Source organism: Vigna umbellata, chromosome 6 (genome assembly GCF_029865625.1).
Source record: "Vigna umbellata cultivar VRB3 chromosome 6, Vumbellata_1.0, whole genome shotgun sequence".
NCBI classification, from domain to species: Eukaryota; Viridiplantae; Streptophyta; class Magnoliopsida; order Fabales; family Fabaceae; genus Vigna; species Vigna umbellata.
The window spans coordinates 9,675,319-9,695,017 of NC_142170.1; the positions used below are offsets into that span (position 1 = coordinate 9,675,319).

Here is a 19,699-nt window from a genome sequence, read left to right on the forward strand (position 1 = left end):
ATTCCTTGCCTGCCAACTTATATTTTTCTGTTCTCACTTTCTTCCTTTTCTATCTGTATGAGCAAGACCATGATTGATATATATATATATATATATGTGTGTGTGTGTGCGCGCGCGCGAGCGCGCTGTTTAAGTAGCTTTGGCAAACCATTTTTTCTAATCCAATAAGTTATCATACTTAATCACCATTACCCTCGTGTTAAAATAACAGCTAACCAAAAGACAAAAGTGATTCTTCGAAGTTTCAAAGGGACTCAAAAGTTTAATTGGTTGACGGAATAATGACAATAAGATGATGACATAATTCTTTTATAGATTAAAATTAGTTTATGTTCAGGTTAATTTATAAAAGTTTTCTTATTTAAATATTTTATGGTGTTTACTTTGGAAGAATAATTTGGGGGAGAGTGAGTGGATGAATTTGAGGATGAATTTATTGTTGTTTTTTAGTGGATTTGGAGCTGAGTGACAGTGAAAATTAGTGTAAGATTTGATCAATATGACAAATAATTATAATTGTTTAATTGATAAAAATTAAAGATTACTAAAATATCTCTAGTTATAAAGTAATATAAAATGATAATTGTTAATGTTATATTTATGAATAAAAATGTTTATAAAAAAGAAAAATTAAAAATTAATTATTAAAATTAATTTTAAAAATATAAAAAAATTGTAATAGTGTAGTGATCGTTGGTGGGCAAAGGCATAAGGGACAGGAGGAATTGTTTTAGGTTAAATAAACTAATGTAGGGTAAAAGAAGTTTTGTACATTAGGTTTAAATAAATTTTTTTAGTGGTTTTGATCAAAATTTTTACCTTATTTTATAAACATTCATAAAACTATGGATGTAATTAGGCTTTTGCGGTTGGTTATCACTTCTTTCTCCCATGTTGTCGCTACCATGTCTCTTTCATCTGTTACTCGTTTTCTCCAAGCGTCAATTGCCCATTTCTTCTCTTCTCTTTTGTTAAGTTTTCTTTTGTTAACGCCTCCACCACCAACCTTGGAACCAAACACCAAAACGCCAAGCTAGGTTGCATCCTTCACCTTCGTTAGTGTCCACCACGAACCTTACAACCTCCACCTTCGTCAAAGATCATGGCGCCTCCACCATGATGCTTGCAACCCAAACTGCTCCAAGGGAACCAATTACACCCACTTTGGAACCGAATACAACATCCAACATCCACACCAAAATGCCATGGAACCGAATACAATGCTCAAGAATTGAATACACCTATTCTGAAAATTGGGGAACCGAATAAAGAGAAATGGGAACTAAATACATGTTTATGTGTTTTTCTTCCTAAGCTTGGAACCAAATACACCTCAAAAAAATTTCATCTTTAACCACTATTCTTCGTCTTCTTCATCTTCAAACATGGAATAATGCACAATGGTAAGCTCAATGTGTTTTTCGTATTACCAATGCACTTGTAATCGGTTCTTTATTAGTTAGAATCAAATATGTCAATGTGTGGAATTATAAAACAACTAGAGGGCAAATGAGAGTTTATACCCTCCATCCCTCCAAATCTCACCACATTCACAGGTGATGGAAACCTTCTCCATCATACAATTTCCTGCAAATCAGTCATTGTATTTCTTTTAAAATGAACACAGATTTCACCTTAATTTGTTGCTCTCAAAATTCGTTAACATTAAAGATGGAATTTAATTTATGAATAATTTTACTTTAGTTATAGGAAAAATTAATTCATTTTATCTTTTATTTTCTTTCTCTTGAAGACATTATTAAATAAGACTTTAAGTAGCATATGATACTTAAGATGTCTTCAATAGAGAAAAATGTATGTAATGCCACTTGACACCAAGTTAATCCTAGCTAGAACACAATATTTTTTAGCTATAACATAGACATATGTCTAAGCTAGCTCTACTAAGCTTACTTGTACTCACGATATGTAACACATGAAGTATAAAAATTGATTATGATCGTATAGAGGTATAATAATTTTTTTTAACAAATAAGAAACTTTGTGTACTATTATAAGATTAGAAAACTTATAAGCAGAGATGAACTTACAAGGACATAAAGATCATTAACGATCTTTTTGGTACCTATTATTAAGGGGAAAGCACAAAGGACTAGATATATGAGGTCAAATAAGAAGAAATAAAAAAAGGAAAGAATGAAGGAACTCAAACTAACAATGTAAATTAAATATATAGATTTTTTTTGGATCCACATTAATAACAAAAAAAAGTATTGAATTATAGTATAAATGGATATTTTCTTTAGTTGGTATCAAATTTGTTAAAAAAAAAGGCCTAACATTTTATTCATGAGAATCATTCTACTAAGAGAGAAATAAATAAGGATACATAAACAATATAACATGGAAAGTTCAAATACGCTTAAGCCTTTGATCATTGACCCTAAGTATACCTGCAATCTCTAGAACAAGAATTTAGTTACACCTAACAACACTCTACTACAAAATTATAAGAAATGTCAAACACTAGCTCAGGTTGTCTTAAACTTGGGGAAAGAAACAACATAGACTTATAATCCATTATATAGTTACCAACACTCACTCCCTTTCTTATACTAAGAGATATGAAATTTTTACAAAATGCATTATTTTCATCATACACAACAAACTCCATCATAATTAAAATAGACACATTTTTATTGTCTACATTAGCAATCATACTTCACCATAAGAAAGTATCATCACTTAGGAATTAAATCATTCCAAGAATTTCAATACACCCTATATCAACGTTAACTAATACACGTGCATCATTCCCATACATCATGCATTAATTTATCCAATATCTCTGTAAAATTACCACAATACAATCTCACTTTAACATTGTCCAACCAAATACCGTCACGTATTAGAGTCCTCCAATCTCATATATGACCAACTAAGAGTTGTCACCCCTTAGAGACTTCAACCATTGAAGTCGTGTAGGGGTCACACGACTTCACCTATTGAAGTCGTGCCCCCTCCCCACAACTTCCCTTTTTTCATTTTTATTTTCTTAAATCCTATTTCTACAATTTTCCAGATTTTAATTACTTATGTAAAAATATTATTTTGATACATCTAAATACTACATTATTTATTTCTTAACATCATTAAAACAAATTATTTTCTCAATATCTATAAGTAATAAATAAAACGTGTGATGAAAACCTTATATAAGACCACACTGCAAATGACTTTATACGAAATGAAATCAATGTAATACTACATGACAGTGCTATATTGACAGTGCTATATTTGTGTTCAGTACATCTATTTTAGACCGTAACACCCACTTATCAGTACTTATTATTTCAGACCGTAACAACCAGTTACCAGTTATCAAAAGTAACCTTTCACAGTGACAACTTCTATATATATCTATCTTTAACAATACCATCTTCGCATCCAAACTGAACGCCCAAGAGCTCTCCTTCTACTCCAATCTAACATATTCTCCCAAACATCTATAACATTATGGCATCAGGGAACTTTCCAGCATCTTCATCATCGCAATTCATCGACGAACAACCTTTGATATTAGATAACGTTGATGACTTCAGCACCGATGATGAATTAGACAACATACTTGAAGATGACAACAACGACGACCACATCACACAATCATATGCACATGTCGTTGCAGAGTTGAATGAACGTATGCAGTTCTAGTCAAAGGACGAAACTATTGCTGCAATCAAACATTATCACATAACCAACGGTTACAAATACACCGTCGTTGAATCGAAGCCCAACATTTATGTTATTCGTTGTGTGGAATATCACAACGGTTGTCAATGGCGTTTGAGGGCAGCTTATAGCAAAGTCCGTAAATATTGGGAAATCAAAAATATAGACGGACAACATACGTGTTTCTCAACAATACTATCTGAAGATCATACAAATCTTGATAGTACTCACATTGCCGCGATCATATCAAATTCAGTCAGGACAAACTCATCCATTCCAATCAAGAGTTTGATTGCAGATATTAAAGGTCGATTCGGATATTCTGTGTCATACAGAAAAGCTTGGATCGTTAAACAAAAGGCTCTTGCTATGGAGTTTGGAGATTGGCAGAACTCTTATAACCATATGCCAAGGTGGTTGCATGCCGTCAAGGAAGCAAACCCAGGTACAATTTTACAATGCACTGGTTCTCCAGTGCAGATTGATGGACAAACCGACAATAATTGCTATATTATGGAAAGAGTTTTCTGGTCTTTCGGTCCTTGCATACAAGGATTCAAATACTGTAAACCCATTCTCCAAGTTGATGGTACATTTCTAATGGGTAAATATCAGGGAACTTTGCTCACCGCCATAGCTCAAGATGGCAATAGAAATCTTTTCCCATTGGCCTTTGCCATTGTAGAAGGTGAGACAAAGGAGGCCTTGATATGGTTCTTTCAACTACTTCGAGAACATGTTTGCCATCAGCAAAATATTTGCATCATCACTGACAGAGGAAAGGGTATCCTATCGGCCTTAAGATCAGAAGAAGTTGGTTGGGAACAAGATGGTTTGAACTCTGTTTATTGCATACGTCATCTAGCATCCAACTTCAACAACAAATTTAAAAATCACGACCTCAAAAAACAATTCATCAATTTAGGTATTACTACAAACATTCTTCATACATTTTTACTTTTATAATTTTGTTAACATTATTCTTCAATTTATTTATTCATTACATCATTACAGCTTACGAGGTCAAGCAACCAACTGTGACGGCAAAACTTGCTGCATTGAGAAATCAATACCCACAACAAGTTGCTTGGATAGATAAAATCCCATTACAAAAATGGTCTCAGGCTTTTGATGGAGGGAGAAGATATGGACATATGACGACTAATCTTGCTGAGTGCACCAACTCCATTTTAAAGGGAGCACGTTCATTACCAATATGTGCTCTCATCAGAACAACATTTGAGAGGACACAATCATGTTTTGTTGAATGCGAATTAAAGGCGAACTGTATGCTACAAGCAGGACACCAATTTCCTGAACAAATCGCCGACATCATTAGGAAAAACCAACAACAATCCGCATTTTGTCATGTTCATCGCTACAACCGTGAAAATTCTGAATTTGATGTTCAGGAAATTTCAACACCTCACCACTACCGCCCTGTTCCACTTTCCTACAAGGTCAGCCTAAATGAATGGTGGTGTGATTGTGGTCACTTCCAAGCTACTCGTCTCCCATGTCATCATGTCATTGCTGTTTGTGCATTTTCGCATATCCCACTAACCCAAGTAATCGATCCAGTGTACAGTCTTAACAACATTTTCAAGGCTTACGAAGTACAATTTCACCCAATCCAAAATCAAGATTATTGGTCTGCGTATACAGGTCCAAACTTCATACCAGATCCTAAAATGCGACGCAAGGCATCCGGAAGACCATCCACAAATAGGCTTCATAATGAAATGGATCAATCCAATCCAGATAAGCCAAAAAAATGCTCTTACTGCCGCAACGAAGGTCATCATAGGGAAAATTGTCCCTTTCGTCATTAGTTTTTTTCTTAATCTTACCCAATTGTAATCAAATCGATTATTGATATATTAATATTAAAATTTCTTATTAATAATTATTTTCTCTTTTCGTTTAACACAACCAATACATAACATATGTAAAATGCAAAATCATTTTCAAAAACCAACCAAAAACACACTGGTAATCGATTACAATAAGATTGTAATCGCTTACCAGAGTGATTCTTGCACCACAAAAACACTGGTAATCGATTACAGAAGTGTCGTAATCGATTACCAGTATGTTTTCTGCCTACTTATTTGAAGTCGTGCAGGGGGGTCACGATTTCAACACTCTGTAATCGATTACAGTGTTCAGTAATCGATTACAGCACCCAGAAGTCGTTTTTGGGTTGCACGACTTCAACACTGAACAAATGTACAGTGTGAAGTCGTGCTGGGGGGCACGACTTCTTCATTTGAAGTCGTTTTGGCCCCCACGACTTCACTTTGCGTCAATTTTTGCCCATTTTACTAATATTGAAGGCATATTTGCCTACTTTGGTGAAAAAACCCAGGATTCCCTATCTCGGCCCTGAGATATTTTGTGAAGACATGTAAGAAAAACCATGGGACGGTGAATCACTTGGTATGCTTGTAGATCTACGTGCTTCTTGATGCATCAAAGAATGATAGCAATATAGGCTTTGGCCCAAATTCTGATGTGTTGAATGGGCCTAGCAATGACAACAGAGGAAATATGAGAGAGAGGCCTAGTAGGGAGCACAATATGCCAAATTATCTCCAGGACTACATCACCAAGTAGAAAGATTTCTAGTATTTTCTATTTTGTCAGTATTCACTATAATTGCTGAGCTGTACTTTCTGTTATTGATGCTCTCTGTTTCCACAATTCACGGGTAGCCAATCATTGATAACGTGAACATTGTTAAATACCCAAACTTGAAATGAATAGAAAGAAGAAGAATTTTCATCATCTTTCTCTGTTAATTCTAGGAGGCTCCTTGATCCTTGAAATCAAGGCAACTTATACCTATCAAAGAACCATACTCATTTTCTTCCGCTATTGTGGAAGCCTCAGTAAACCTTCGCCCATAAAAGCGCAGGAAGTTCAAAGATTCTATCCTCGGATGTGGCAATGGAGTCCCACCTTCCAACATACCAACAACAGTCACCATGTTTGGCCTCAGTACAGGTTCTTCATGAACGCAACATAAGGCAATGCGAATCACTTTCTCCAGTTCTTCATATGTCACACGTCCTTCTAGTCTTGGATCAGCCAACTCCAGGTAACTCTTCTGTTCATGCATCTCCAATGCAAATAGAGGAAAATAAACCAACCCAGTTGTTGATGATGTCGAGGAATGGCCTCCACCACTGTTGCTTTCATCCATGCTATGGCTTCTTGACCTGAAATAACAGTTCTTTCTTCCACTGACGAGTTCAAGAAGCACCATTCCAAAGCTATACACGTCAGTTTTCTCTGTAATGGCAGAGTTGGTGAGCCACTCTGGAGCAAGATAACCACGTGTGCCTCTCATTGTTGTGAACAGACCGGACTGTTCGGGGCTGAGGAGTTTGGAGAGTCCAAAATCAGATATCTTAGCCTGAAACTGATCTTGCAAGAGAATGTTCTCGGGTTTGATATCACAATGGATAACCTTCTGCTCACAGCCACTGTGAAGGTAAGCAAGTCCACGCGCTGTTCCAAGCGCCACATCAAACCTCTCTTGCCATTCTAACACGGGTCCACCACCGAAGAGGTTTCGGTCTAGGGATCCACGGTTCATGTACTCATAAACCAGCAACCGGTGTCTCCCTTGAGCACAGAAGCCTTTCAGTTTGACCAAGTTCACGTGGTGGATGTTTCCAATGACAGCGATCTCAGTGCAGAAATGTTTCTTCCCTTGAATACCTATGTTCACTATTTTCTTTACTGCTACAGCAGATTTGTCAGGAAGCACACCCTTGTACACAGTTCCAAACCCACCTGACCCAATAAGAGTCTTGAAGTTTTCTGTGGCTTCCTCAAGCTCTTCATAATCAAACCTTGCAGGTAATCCAGGAATGTAGAAGGCATCCAAGTCCCCTGAAGAAGGTGAGTTTTTCCCTAGTTTCACTTCTTTAATCTTTGACAGAAGAATCAATCTTCTCCACCCAAGGAAAATTATGGCCATCAAAATAATGAATCCAATAATAGGTAACACCACCGCTACTGCCACAGGAAATCCCCCATTTTGAGAATTTTGCTTATTACCACTATCATCGTCAGTACCAGTTTTAGATTCAACAACGTTAATTTTAATAAACCCCAACATGTCTCTGTTATCTCCATCACTTGCCTGAATGGACCCCAACTCATTCTCAATCGTGTAGCAAGAACCAGATGTGTTTTTATACAAAATTCCCAAGCAGGAACAGTTATTGGAACAAAATTTTTGACAGGAAGATAAATCCCCTTTATACATAACCGGATCCGAGTAAAAAGTGCCAAAGTATTGAACATACCCTATATTAGAAAACGAAACAACTGAAGAATTTTCGCAAGCAAGTGGCAAGGAATGGGATCCATTGCTCAGCACACAACCACCAGAAGTACCTGAGCCTACGCGGAAGTTTGGGGGACAAGAACAAACAGGTGAAGAGGAATCAGTGCTCTTAGTGCATAACCCTGCTCTTCCGCAAGCCAAGGGAGTTTGACAACCATCATCTGGCCCCACAAACTCCTGCGTCAAGCCAGCGCTAGAAAAGCTGTTGATAGTGAACTGCCCAGAGGAACCCAACGTGGCAATTCGAAAATTAGCCAGTGGCAATCCCAGTTGAAAAGCTGTTCCACCATCTCCAAATAGATAAAACCCTGAATTGTTTACGGCCATGTATTCCACCATATTATTTGAATTCTTAAAAACTTTTGTATCAGTTGAAAGTTTCCAGTAGGTCTGTCCATACCATTGCAGCACTGCATCAGAGGAAGAAATCGTGAGCTTGAAATCTCCTGTTGACAAGTTTGAATTCGATGCTGCACTTGACAAAGACGCTCCGACAGGTAAACGCTGTCCAATAACAATTGTATCGGTTGGGCTTTGGAAACTCTCCCAGAGAGAACCATTGGACGTATCCTGTAAGACGAGATTTCCCATCTCGGTCAGCACAAGCCTATTTGCTTGTGATTTGAGTGATGGCGTTGACCATTTGGTGTTCCCATCGTAGTCGACAATTGTGATCCCTTTGACAGTTAAAAGCATTTTTCCAGAATCTGAGATGGGGGCATCACGGTTAGCAGACCAAATGATAGTTTTGGACGCATCGTGAATGACACACAGGTAGAAACTTGTTTGCTGACCACCGGGGTTGAATATAGCAGCCTTGAACGTGTTATTGGGAGACACCAGGAACGTACCAAAGTCATCGATGAAATGAAGATACGAGGCAGAGAAATTTGGAGTGATATATGAAAAAGTGTGAGCCGAAATGGTAGTGCAGAAAAACAAAATGCAAGAGAGAGTTAAGATAGGTTTCATGGTGTAATTTGAAGAAATGCAGAACTGAGACACGTAAGAAATGGCTTTGTGGTTTCAATTTTATTTTCTGGTATGCTGCTGCTACCCATTTCTGCGTTGACTATTGAAAAATTGTTACAGCCCTCACTGATAAACTCTTTCAAATTCCAATTCATAGTGAAAGCGAAGGTGTGGTGGCAAATATTTATTCTATAAGATGAATAGGCAGAGAAGACACGGGGATAAAATTTAAGGAACAGAAACTTTTTTTAACGTAAGAGTCATTGCCATTTCTTTCTCACGTTGTATGATATTGTATCAGCACTCCTTCCACAAACCTTCTTCTCCTCAAATTATTGTTTGTCTAAATAAAGCAGACTAATTTTAAAAAACAGTGACTTATGGGGCAGCATGACGTGAGTATTTAATATAATATAATCAGAAATAATTGCAGTGCATGCATGCATCATACATTCCTCCACAACTCATGTGTTAGTGTATACTTTATTTATTTAACAAAAAAGAAAGAAACAGTAAACCTCTTTCTTTTTAAAGACTTAGTATGGGAGATTGGAAAAGGAGAAAACATGATACACAAGTTGTCTGCATCATGAAGTCAAGGGTGGCACGGCCTCCAAGCGCAGATAAAAGGGACAGTGAAACGAAAATGCCAAATGGGTCAATTCCAGATTGCGTGTTCACGCAAACGTTGGAGTTGGAGATGATAACTATCAAACGAGAGAAAGTACCTCTCGAAGAAAACGATTTTCGAACAGAATCCTTCTAATAATCTCTTGTTGTTTACTTTTCTCATTTGTTGGATTGGAGAAACGATATTATTTATTTTTTAAAAATTGATTTGATTTGGGCTATATCTCTAGATGTCAAAAATGTTACTCCCACTATAATTATCAATTAAACTTCAATAATATATTATAAAATTTCATTAACAAAAAGTAGATTCACCCAGAAAAATCCATAAGAATGCTTAAAAAAATAATAAATTTATTTAATTATTGATGTGTTTAACAATTCAACATCTACAAAAAGCTAAAACATACACACAATACATAATATTTACTTTTTATTTTAGTTGCATGTTGAAAATCACAAACAAAGTACATGAGAAAATTTGGAGTATGCTATAATGCATAACATAGTAATCATTCTAAAACTTTTTTTTATTGATTGTTGTGTAATATATTATTTTTAGTTAGGCTAATTTTTTTATAAATTAATAATCATGATTATAATGATTTTTAATGAAAAACTAATACCTAGTAGATTATATCATGAAGTGGATTTACCATCTAAAATATGTATACATTTATAGAAGTGGTAAAAAGAAAAGGTTATTGACTCTCCTATGAATTTTATTTCTTTTATTGAAGTGAGAAACAATCATATGTCCTCTAGTCAGTTTGACAAGCTTGTCGTGATTATTTGTGCAATTTGAATAATATGAAAAAATGTATAATCATGCAAAGTTTCAAAACCCTTTTAATTTGTCCTTTGTTATTCAGTTCATCTCGTAATTTGCAAGGATGGTTTATACTTCTTCAACTAAATCCATGTATTAAATATAACATTTTAATGTGTTGAATTTTTTTATATTCTAACTCGGTCTTATACCCTTCTCTTTTGATCTTAGTAATTTGAGAATTTGTGAAAGTAAATATTGATTGTGTTGCAAATGGTTGTTCATGTTTGGCTGCTTGTGGTGGTAGATTGGTAGCTTTCTGCTTTTTGGGCTTTCAATTTTTTTTATAAAACTTATGGGAGTTATTTATACTATAGAGTGTATTTTGAAGGAAAAATTTTCACGTCTTTGGTGAAATTTGACTCAATTTTGGTGTGTAACGTTTTTTATAATCAAAATATAATTCATTAAACTCTTAGAGAAGGATGGAGAAAGTGTCTAATTCTTAAAGATATAAAGTTTAAAGTTTCACATATTTGTAGAAAAGAAAACCATTACGTAGATAAGTTGACTAATACAAGTTTGGTAAATAGAGAAAACTTTAAATGATATTCTGTTTTACCTTAGAGTATTAGTTTGAATTGTTTTTTTTAACAACAGATATCAACTTGTAATGTATAGTTTTGGTTTAAAAGTGTGTCATGTAATCTTGATAAGAGGTTTAGTTTGGCTCAATAATTAATTATTTTTTATTTATTTATTCTTTAATAATATTTATTTTGTGATGGGAAATGATTTTTTTTGGGTGTCAAACAATTAAAATGTAAAAAAACATAGTTATGTCATGAGTTTTAATAATAATAATAAAAAAAGACTTACAATAATTTAGAGGAATGAGAAATCTTATATTATATTTAATTAAATTATATATTTTTGTATTAAAATTTTGGAGTTAACATTCAACCTTTTGTGTAATGAAGATAATTACAAAAGTATTGAAATTAAAGCCATCAATTGTCAATAAAACCTCAATAAGACATATCGATCATCCTTTCTTAGTAGGAATAATTTTTGTGTTAATACTAATGTTTCACTTTGTAGGATGATAGATGGCATCTTGAAAACTTATGTAATGTTTTAAACTTTCTTACATGTAATATTCACTTATTTAAGGTAGATACTTTCTTACTAAACAAATATTCATTAATATAAAATATAATTGTTATTAAAATACAAGTTGATAGCTTTATTCCTTGTCAACCTTTCATGATTCTCTTGATCACTAAACAAGAAAACTAAGAACTTTGGACATTAGACATGTAAATTTCTTACTCTACTATGTCTCTTAATAAGTTAGTGATAATACTACTAAATTTAATACTTAATACAATTTAATCTATATTTTTTATGTCGAAGTTTATTCAAGGTTGCCTAGGTTGCTTATAAGAAGCTATAGTTCATTACACTTAATGTAAGTAATATTCCACTATTGTTTAATTATAACATAAAATATATTTTAATTGTTTATATTTAATTTACAATGCCCGTATCAATACAAGAATTATGAGTGTGGATATTATATAATAAACACATGCACATAATCATATCAATAACGTTATTGATTTTCCTATGGAGAAATGGTATAGAATTAACTCAAAAAATTTAATTAATTAACTAATTTTATTGATTAATTTAAATATGTTGAATACGTAGTTATTCAACAATTTATTTCTATTAAAAGATAAGGAATATAAAAAGTATTAGGATCCAATTAGCTTCATTCTTAAATATTTTTCACAATTTATCATCTTATTATTTTATTTGAAAATATTTTACTTGAGGATTTTCTTTGTTATACGTGGAGGAGAGGAAATTGTATATTGTTATTGTGGGAGAGAAATTACTTAAACAAATAAAACATTTTGTATATTGGTTAGGGTTATTGTCTTAAGCAACATAGAAACTAAGTTATATATAGTCATAACTAATATAAAAAGAAAAAAAATATATTACAATTTCTTTAGGTATTTTTTTATGTTGATTGTTTAACTAAGATAAAAAAAATCAAATATATTATATTATGTCATCAATTTATGTCAATTTTATAATTACATAAAAAAATAATTTAATTGTCATAAAAGAAAATTCTTAGTAGAATAGTGATTGCACATATTATTTTAGTTCCTACCATATTTTATGTATATTTTTCTTTCTCCTCTTTTACTTCATCCTAATAATTAGATATTTCTTCAACATTCCGGCCATTGGAAAACTCAGAATTTTCAAAATAAAGAAGTGATTATATAAGAAAACGAGATATGCAAACTAATTAAATCAACTAACGCGGCTACAGTTAATGTCAAATAACTACGTGAACAACAATACTATAAGACGTTTGTTGAACATGATAATGATATACTATTTGTATTAAAATGTGTTACAAATTTGTATGGTTCTAGATAGAGTATTCAAAAATAAAAGTGCAAGTGTTTATTAAATATCTATATTAAGGTTTTCAGCCTAGGGGCAGGTATTTAATAAATAAATAAATAAAGAGTCGTTGTCTATATTTATTAAGAAAATATTAAAAATTCATTTAGAAAAGATTGATTTGCGAAACTAAATTTTTGAATTTGAGAGTCTAATATGTGTAGGGGATGTGTTATCCTTCTGCGATGTCTATTATAAATATGATTATTTATAATTAATTAAACATACTTTTTTATTTTAAAATATTTGTCTCGCTCTAATAATTAAAATAAATATTAGTCTATATTTTAATATTTTAAAAATTTAAATTTATTATCATTATTATTGTTATCAATTTATATATAAGAAAAATTACCAGGTAAATTATTATATCACTACATAAATAATATATTTTAAGAAGGGTTATTTTTCGGCGATTTTTGAAACCCAAATAATTCCGGCGGTTTATAAGCTAAACCGCCCCTAACATTTATTTATTTTTTTAAATAATTTTTTGAGATAATCACTAAATATTTTCAATTAACCCTAGTTTCCTTCCGCACGCCTTCGTTCCCGCTTCTCGTCTCTGTTGTCTCATTTTCTTTTAATCGTATCCCTTTCCAGCGTCGTTTGTTCATTTTCAAGGTATGAAGTTCTTGGGGGTTGATCTCACTTTGGCAATCAAGCAAGTAAACTAGGAAACAAATCTGTCACTTTTCTTCTCACTTTGTCTCACTTTCTCACCGATTAAATTTGCTCAAATCCACCCTCAGTTCAATAGGTAGGGTTTTCTACCATTTTCTACCGATTCGTCTTTGTTCCTCTTAGTCTAGAGGTTTGTATCGTTTAAAAACATTCGTAACTTTTGATTTCTTCATTTCCACTGACTAATTCATCTTTTCCACCGTTTAAATTGTTCTCTTCCGCGAATCCTTCGAACCTAGGGTTCGTAGTTCGTTTCCCCTTCTTCCGCGGCTTCCTCTGTTTGCCCACTCGATTTTCACCAGATTCATGATTTCTCACCAATCCGCCATGACCAGGGGTCATCATGTGGTATCAGAGCCTAGGTTAGGTGCGTTCGCTTGAGCTAAGTGTTTCTCTTCACTTTTCTGTTGTAAATTTGACTTTCAGAATTTTGTTCGACTTGAATTGATTTTGCAGCTTAGCTAGGATTGGCTTGTAATTGTTTTGTATAATGGGTACTATTTTTATTCATCAAAAATTTTATGATTTACTTTGGTTACAAATGAACAGAGTCACATTGATAGAAATGCTGATATCACTGTTTCATGTGCTGTTGTGGGTAACAGGTGTGTTCATGCATATATGTTTCTTTTTTGTTGCTTGATAGTACCCTCTTTTATATAAAGAAGAAAGTATAGTTTTTTTTTATAAAAAGGACCGGAGCAAGTATTATAGTTGTTCTTTCCAGGGTGAGTAAATAGAAACGACTAATTTCCTTGTAACAAAATTTACATATTTATTTATCTGCTTTACAACCCTGCATCAGATTATGGATTGGTTAAAGTAGATGATAGAGGCCGCATCATTCAATTTTTTGAAAAACCAAAGGGTGATTATGACGACAATGGTAATCCACAATCTAACGTAACTTTTTGTCTTCATGCTATCTAGTAATTTTGTTGTGGTTTCTCACTGCTAGAAAGAAAAAGAAAATTACCATCTTCAATTTCAGGAGTTTTTCGTCCTTGTAGGAGTGAAAATCTTTGCATTATAGCATTTTCCCTGAACTTGCTGGACCAAAATAAGCCTTCATTCCTGATGTTTCGTCCTTTTCTTTTTTCTTGACATATTTATTTGATTGTTGTACAAAACTTGTTGCCACCATAGTAATATGTTCTTAATATATATTATCTTATATGTATTCATATTCCTGTGGTATTCTCGCAGGTTCATGGATTTTATCTTTGCATACTCTGTATTGGGATTTAAATTATGTTTTAAGGAAGAGAGACAACACATTGTTTTAAAAATTGTTATTGTTTGGTTAAATTTTTTATAGGCTCCACTAAATCATCATTTGGGTTCACTTTTTATTAGTGAGAATACTAAAAAAATTTACCCAACAAGAAGAAATGTGTTCAAAAGATAATCTAGCTATAGTTAATGCTTCCTTATGTAATTTAATGTATGCTTCCTTTGTCAAACATGAGTTTGGTTCCATCAGGTTTCATGTTTCTCAATGTTTCAAAATGGATCATTATGTGAATATGGAGTTGTCAGATCTTTTAATGGATGATTTTGTAGGAGCAGTATCAGTATGATTACCTGACATTTTATTCTTAAAGTGTGCATTTTTTATCCTTAGAGAGGGAAAAAAATCTTACAGGTTCCAAGAACTGTAGAGCATATTTATTATTCTTTCCGGCACACCCTCTCTTTTGGGAGTGGTTGTCGTATGTAGAAACCAAAAGAGGCTTCCCTCTTGGACAAAGGAAAAGACACTGTCAGCCACTTAAACCAAAAGAGGCTTCCCTCAACGTCTATAATATTATAAACGTTGGGACCCCTCCAACGGACGTTTCAGTGGCTGAAAAAGTTAACTCTTCAACTACCCTGTCAGCCACTTAAACGTCTGTTGTGGAGGGGCCCCGACGTCTATAATATTATAAATTCTGGTGTCATGACAGATGACTTTGGTTTCACATTGGTAGACTTGGACAAGATGAATTACACCGATAAACCATTTATCATGGCTAGTCAAGCAAGACAAATATTCTACGTAAATGATCCAGCGAATAAAAAATGGTCAGTGGTTTTAGAAGGAAAAAACATGCATGGACATGATGATGACGATTCTCTTAATATACTTGAGACAACATCTGTTGCATCTAGACTCATTGAAGACCCAGTTGATGACGTTGCCGATGTCATTCAGGCAATTCGTAGTGATCACAATGAAATGATTTGGGAGAAAACAATATCTTAATAGGTTGTTATATTTTTTGTGTTGACTTTATATTTATGTTCATTATAATTGAATTATTACTAACCTTGTATAATTTTTCAGGTATGTCGGCCTCAGACTCAGGATCGGGACAGACCAGACGTGGTCGAGGCGTCACACGATTGGCAGATGTGACATCCAGACGCGTTGATGGGAAGAGGAGACATGTTGACATTGACCCCAGATCAGGTCAGGCATCAGGGCCAAATGCTGATAGTTTTAGGAGTTATCTGAGTAAGTTAGCAAAAAGTCATGTCTCTATCCTTCATGCAACTTGGGATGACGTCCCAAAGGTCGACAAGAACCTCTTATGGCAAGATATTCAGGCATGTTTACTTAAAAGAATTTTAATATACTTATTTCTTTCATCTTTTCTTATCAATAACATGTTTTTTGTTTTAAACAACAACATTATGATATTCCAAACACAATACAAATTAGAAAGAAAGTGTTATCGCATATAGCGATAAGATGAAGGGATTTCAAGACAAGGCTGACACGACTATATGTCTTTGGAGACAGACAACATGAAAATTCATGTCAGCGATATACCTTCACAGAGGAAAAGTGGATACAGTTTCATGCATTTAGAGAGTCTGAGTAATGGAAGATATGTTTCTTAACATCTGAAAAGTCTTTCATTGAGTTCTTATGATTTTACACTTATTTATATACATGGTTTCACAGGGTAAAATGTTAGCCGTCCAAGAAAGACAAAGGCTAAACGATGCACCACACTTGTTATCAAGAGGTGGTTATGCAAAACTGGAAAAAAAAATTAGAAAGTCTAGAGCGGATGCCTTGGGACTTGAGTCGCCGGACCTAGCACCTACACCTGCTAGGTACGAGCTGTGGAAGACTGCTCGGACTAAATCTGATGGGAACATGACATCTTCCTCAGCTGCTTTGATCTCACAAAGAATTGTAAGTTCAAATTCTAAACATTGTTTGATTGTGTATCTATCACAGCATGTCTTCTAAGTAACTTGGTTTTTTTATGTGCAGGATGAGTTGGTTGAGCAACAGACTTAGGGAACATTTGTTGGCCAAGGTAGGGACGACATTCTAAAAACGGCCATTGGAAAGCCCGAGCACCCAGGACATGTACGTGGAGTTCCTGGGGCGATTGGCCTTCGTGACTACTTTGGCCCTACACAGAAAACCACTCAATCAATGAGTTAGGAGGCACTAAGGCAGATGGATCTTCAATGGAAGGAAAGACTCAACCAAAGCATGAGATCAATGGAGCAACGATTCATGGAGCAGCTACAAGAACAAAAAGAAATACAAAGAGCGCTTGAAGAGAAGCTGCATTCCATGATGCAGGGCAACATGGGGCCCGCTGAAACTCCCACACCACCTCGTGTCAGCACTAGAGGATCATGCTCTGCTGTAGAACCTACTCAGTATAACGGTCAATATGAGATGTTGGTTGATGGGGATCCCCCACGCATTGTGGCTGTCGGACGAGTGCTTGAGGAAGGGCAAACTATTCATGGTGTTCCCATATTACCCCACCACGTGCGTGTGACGATTGACGAGATTCGGGATCCCCAGGCTCAGGTGCCTGTACCCACTCCAGAAATTAATTTTGTGGGGGAGGCCATAGGATCATTTATAGCCTGGCCTAGAGCATTGATCATGTCACACATCGCTACTGCACAGGTATAATGTCTTTGTTATTAGTATTTCTATGTTAAGTTTAAAAATATTTGTTGATAATTCTTTGATGAAATTCTTATCTTCAGTTCACACGTCCTCAAAAGCAGCCGATTCATGATAAAGTCATACATGAAGATGATGACATGGCTGAAGCGGAGGATGATCCTCTATCAAAGCTAATGACAAGATTATCCAGGTTGAAGAGAGCACCATTATAACTATACTGGGATTTAAGAGTATTTGGTCTGCCCCCCATGTGCTAGTATATATCACATTGTCTGATGCATTGAAGGTGATTGGGGGAGACAGGATGTTGAATATTTCCATCATTCAACTGTGGTGCATGTAAGATAATTAATTTTGTCTTCCATATTCCTTTTATTTAGATTCCTATAGTTTCTAACAACTTAACTTTGTTGTTTTAGGTACATGGACACAATCATTGTAGACCAAGGTCGGTCTTCCATGTACGGATTTTTTGAACCTTAGATCATTCAACCTTCTGGTAACACACTTGAAAACAGACAACATTATTTGCAAACATGGATGGATGAGTCAAAAAGAGACGTATACCTTGTGCCATACATTGATGGGTAGGTGTTGTTATATGCAAAAGTTCATTATTAAAGTTTCCTTAATTAGTTAAATAACTATTTGTCCTTCGTGATAGGTCGCACTGGCAGCTGATGGTCATCATTCTCAAACAATGTAAAATTATATGGTTTTGTTCGTTGCACAGGAAGATGAAAAATGACTTGAGGACCATGCTTCAAGGGTAAGTGTTTCTCCAAAAATGACTTTGAATTTGATGTTCACCTTAAACTTTTATGATAAATATAGTTATGATAATTTTACTTTGTGTTTTCAATCTGTATAGAGTTATTGATAAATCTCGAGGTCAACTAGTTCAAATTTTGTATCCAAAGGTTGTAAGTCATTTATAGTTCTAATTCATTTTCTATGTTATTGAATGATCTAAATTCTTGACTATTTAGTTTGTCATTTTAGTGTAACCAGCAGCAAGATTCATGGGAATGTGGCTTCTATGTCATGTGTTGGATTAAGACCATCATTCGAGTTATCATTACAGATGACTGGAATGAGGTAATGATGCATACCTTGAATACATTACAAATCAAATTCTTCTTTAAACATATATGAAACCATAATGAATCTTTCTTTAATTTTGCACCGCTTCAAGAGTACATCTCCTATACCAGAGGGCACAATTAGGCAGATAAGGCAGGAGTGGACAGCTTATCTTCTGCAAAGATGGAGTTAGGAACACTTTTATTTGTTGTTGAACATATCTTAGTTTAAGTTTTAGTTTAAGTTTATATCTTTATAGTTTTGGTATTGGATTATTTTGTACATTAAGTAGAATTTTCTTTATATGAAACGCATATATACTATACTATATTATTTTGGGACAATTTTCTACTTTTCAGGAGTGGTTTTAATGCAAAAATAAATTAATTTAAAAAAAAACCCCAGTAGACGTCGATTAGTGCATTGACGGACGTCTATAGACGTCTGGTAGTGCACAAACCGACGTCCAACCCCCTAATCCCTAAACAACCCGTTTCAAGCATATGGACGTCGGGGTATCTTCTTTCGATGTCTATATAGACGTCGGGGGTATGCCTCGGACGTCTATATAGACGTCGGGCCTGACCACAATGGACGTCTATATAGACGTCCGAGTCTTACCCCCAACGTCTAACTAACGTCACCCATAAAGACGTCGGGTACAGGTCAGACGTCAAAAAACCAAAAGAACAGACGTATAAAGCCCTTTCTGCAGTAGTGTTTGTAACTTTCAATAGAAATTTTGTAAATAGCTTTTGCTATAATAAATTATTAAAGAAAGTGACACTTGACATCTTTTGAACATGACTCCATCATACATACCGAGTACCCCTCTTTATTTTAAAAATCACACTAATAAATATTTAACTTTCTTTTAGGCTAGTTTAGCATGAATTTCAATTAACTCTAGATATATGCACAAGAAAATTGAATCTCAAGGTGTTGCATTTGAACCTTATATATGTTAAATGTAATTGAACTAAACTTAAAAGACGCTTTTATATATGTATAAATTATGTGATTCGTTTTTTTAATTTGAACTGAGATATTATTATTTGATTTTGAATAGGTTGGGCACACTATATGTTGA

At 34.4% G+C, this 19,699-nt stretch overlaps 3 protein-coding genes across 11 annotated transcripts; 2 read left to right on the forward strand and 1 right to left on the reverse strand.

The window, feature by feature from the left end:
- The first annotated feature begins 3,477 nt into the window (after positions 1-3,477).
- Positions 3,478-5,522, forward strand: LOC148196768 (uncharacterized). The gene is made up of 3 exons (XM_088093507.1): positions 3,478-3,658; positions 3,815-4,522; positions 4,705-5,522. The coding sequence occupies exons 1-3, from the start codon at positions 3,478-3,480 to the stop codon at positions 5,520-5,522; spliced, it is 1,707 nt and encodes a 568-aa protein (XP_087949633.1).
- Positions 5,523-5,756: 234 nt separating this feature from the next.
- On the reverse strand, positions 5,757-9,149 carry LOC124848590 (G-type lectin S-receptor-like serine/threonine-protein kinase At5g35370). Its single transcript, XM_088093208.1, has 2 exons — positions 6,546-9,149; positions 5,757-6,170 (listed from the first exon to the last, which is right to left on the reverse strand). The coding sequence occupies exons 1-2, from the start codon at positions 9,020-9,022 to the stop codon at positions 6,065-6,067; spliced, it is 2,583 nt and encodes an 860-aa protein (XP_087949334.1). The 5' UTR covers positions 9,023-9,149; the 3' UTR covers positions 5,757-6,064.
- A 4,319-nt stretch (positions 9,150-13,468) lies between these two features.
- Positions 13,469-18,953, forward strand: LOC148196769 (uncharacterized). 9 transcript variants are annotated; one of them, XM_088092731.1, is made up of 11 exons: positions 13,469-13,962; positions 14,802-15,843; positions 15,922-16,188; positions 16,304-16,782; positions 16,864-17,523; positions 17,607-17,865; positions 17,946-18,113; positions 18,191-18,295; positions 18,398-18,446; positions 18,529-18,624; positions 18,722-18,953. In XM_088092731.1, exons 5-6 carry the CDS (start codon positions 17,056-17,058, stop codon positions 17,736-17,738), a joined length of 600 nt encoding a protein of 199 aa, XP_087948857.1. In that variant the 5' UTR covers positions 13,469-13,962; positions 14,802-15,843; positions 15,922-16,188; positions 16,304-16,782; positions 16,864-17,055; the 3' UTR covers positions 17,739-17,865; positions 17,946-18,113; positions 18,191-18,295; positions 18,398-18,446; positions 18,529-18,624; positions 18,722-18,953. The 9 variants fall into 9 exon arrangements, with proteins under 9 accessions (XP_087948857.1, XP_087948861.1, XP_087948859.1 ...); XM_088092735.1 differs by having other exon boundaries at positions 15,790-15,843; XM_088092733.1 differs by having other exon boundaries at positions 13,469-13,725; positions 13,835-15,843.
- The last annotated feature ends 746 nt before the right edge of the window (positions 18,954-19,699 follow it).